Source organism: Glossina fuscipes, unplaced genomic scaffold (assembly GCF_014805625.2).
Source record: "Glossina fuscipes isolate IAEA_lab_2018 unplaced genomic scaffold, Yale_Gfus_2 102581, whole genome shotgun sequence".
Classification (NCBI taxonomy): domain Eukaryota; kingdom Metazoa; phylum Arthropoda; class Insecta; order Diptera; family Glossinidae; genus Glossina; species Glossina fuscipes.
The window spans coordinates 1-2,398 of NW_024005478.1; the positions used below are offsets into that span (position 1 = coordinate 1).

The following is a 2,398-nucleotide window of genomic DNA, read 5'->3' on the forward strand; positions in this document are numbered from 1 at the left end:
ATGTCGATGAAGGAGGTCGATGAACAAATGCTAAATATACAACAAAAAAACAGTAGTTTCTTTGTAGAGTGGATTCCAAACAATTGCAAAACTGCTGTGTGTGATATTCCACCACGTGGCTTAAAGATGTCTGCCACGTTTATAGGCAACACTACTGCCATTCAAGAACTATTCAAACGCATTTCCGAACAATTTACAGCCATGTTTAGGCGCAAGGCCTTCTTACATTGGTACACAGGTGAAGGAATGGATGAAATGGAATTCACTGAAGCCGAAAGTAGCATGAACGATTTGGTATCAGAATATCAGCAATATCAAGAGGCCACCGCGGAGGAGGAGGGTGAATTCGACGAGGATGAGGAAGGCGGAGCTGATGAATAATGTTCATATCGCGCTTCGCAATTACATTTCAAACATTTTTATCAATTATTCATTTTGGTTAGTGCAGAAGCTTCCACATTTTTAAAACTAATCACTGGATAAAGTGTAGGCACAGTCTTTATATGCGATGTAGTATAGGAGAAGTGTACATATTGTCCACACTTGCACACGAAGTGCATCACATCTATTTTTGATAACTTAATATATGTAATCGAATTTAATAAAAGCTCTATTTTAAAAAAAATCCCTACCGAAGAAATAATATTAAAACGATTTGGCAAAAGATATGAAAGGCAAACATCGATTAGGCGGCCCTAATTTGACTTGGATGTGTTTTTGAGGCATATTTGACGTTGAACTTGAATTTTTTGATTATTTCATTACTGTTGCTGCAGCAACATCGAATATGAATTTTTAAGGCTATCTAATGAATTATGCTGCAAGCGTTTCAGGTGAATACGCCGCGCGTCCGAAAATCTTCATTTATCGGAGGATCAGAATGAATCGACGACCGGCAATTGTTAAACGTTTAGCGATCCCGGTATGCCTTGTGCCTAGCGGAATAATTCTCAACTGCACAATTTCCCGCGAGGGAATTTTTGCGGGAAAATGAGTAGACGGTGGTTTTTTCATTTTTTAAGAAAGAAAAAATAAAATTTTTGGGGGGTGTCAGTTCTGTTATGAGTGCTGACACTATTAAATTTTTTTGAATTGTAAGAAAAAAGAGAAAAGAAAAAATTTTAAAATAAAAAGAATGAATGGTTTTTTGTAATGTGGGCGGTTTTTTTGCGGACCCGGATGAGCGGACATGCTTATCTTCTCAACATACACAACTTTTAAATTACGATTAATCACTTCCGGATGCACAGACATTCTGTAAGAAACAACAGGAAGCATTACTCGTCTCACAACGAAGGATCATAGTCCAACGTAAGTTCAATAAACAAATAGGCCACCAGTACCATTCTTCTATCTTATTAAGCGGCTTATAAGCAACTTTTATATTACATATATATTTTTAGATTTCCGACTATTTAACATCCTCAACGAACCAACCATCAATTTCACTTAAGTGATTTACTATAAAAAATTGCGAGCAAGCATTGATTGCGCTTTGCCTTGGCTTGGCTTGGCGTCTTCCTGCTTTTCTATATAACAACATCTTTTAATCAAGTCTTCTTGTCAAGCGCATTTTTTTACAAATATCTTTATGGTGTAAAATTTGCAAAATATCCTTAACCATAAATTTACACGGAGGATTTAAAATAGACCGATGTTTTCATTTTCAATGTAAATATTTAAGTTAGGTCTCCGACTTTTTGTTAGTGAAGTGTACGTGCCCGGATTGCAAATCTATTAAATCATACCGAAACTTCTGCCTAAAACGTTATGTGATTCACATTTGTAAGATGGGACGTATTTTCATTAGGTGAACGAATTTTCGCAGGATTGACATGTCATTTATCCAAGCCACTACATTTTCATTTCGATTTCTTCCGTAAATCCACAATTACTTTTCATAGAATTCCTTGTAAATTAAATTAAGTTTTTGTTGTTGCTATTCAAAATTATTTACAGAGAATACTACCTTGTAAAATTCTCAAAGTGTTTTTTGGTGCTTATATCATAGTAGCTTTGCTTGAAAAATTGAAAAATAAGAAATTTCTTCCGTAACGAAAAACGAAATTTATATTAAACGTTTTTCGTAAGCCTTTCCAATTAGATGTGCTTAGAACTCTTGAAAAATAAAAAATCTAACCTTTTTTTAAAGAAAAAATAAAACAACGTATAAAGGAGTCCATTTTGCTGTAAAAATATATATTCAGCAATGACGCGGGCTCCTTTATACGTTTTTTTATTTTGATAAATAATAAATAATAAAATAAATAAATAATAATAAACAAACAAATAATAAAAATAATAAATAATAATAAATTTTCTTCTATCTTAGAAGGAAATAAACTTTATTCTATCTTGCTATTACTTGTCTACAAAAAGAATAAAAGCAAATTAGGAA

The 2,398-nt window shown here is 33.3% G+C and overlaps 1 protein-coding gene across 1 annotated transcript; it reads left to right on the forward strand.

Moving 5' to 3' along the window:
- Nucleotides 1-381, forward strand: LOC119644247 (tubulin beta chain-like). The gene has a single exon (XM_038043780.1). The coding sequence runs from the start codon at nt 1-3 to the stop codon at nt 379-381; it is 381 nt and encodes a 126-aa protein (XP_037899708.1).
- The last annotated feature ends 2,017 nt before the right edge of the window (nt 382-2,398 follow it).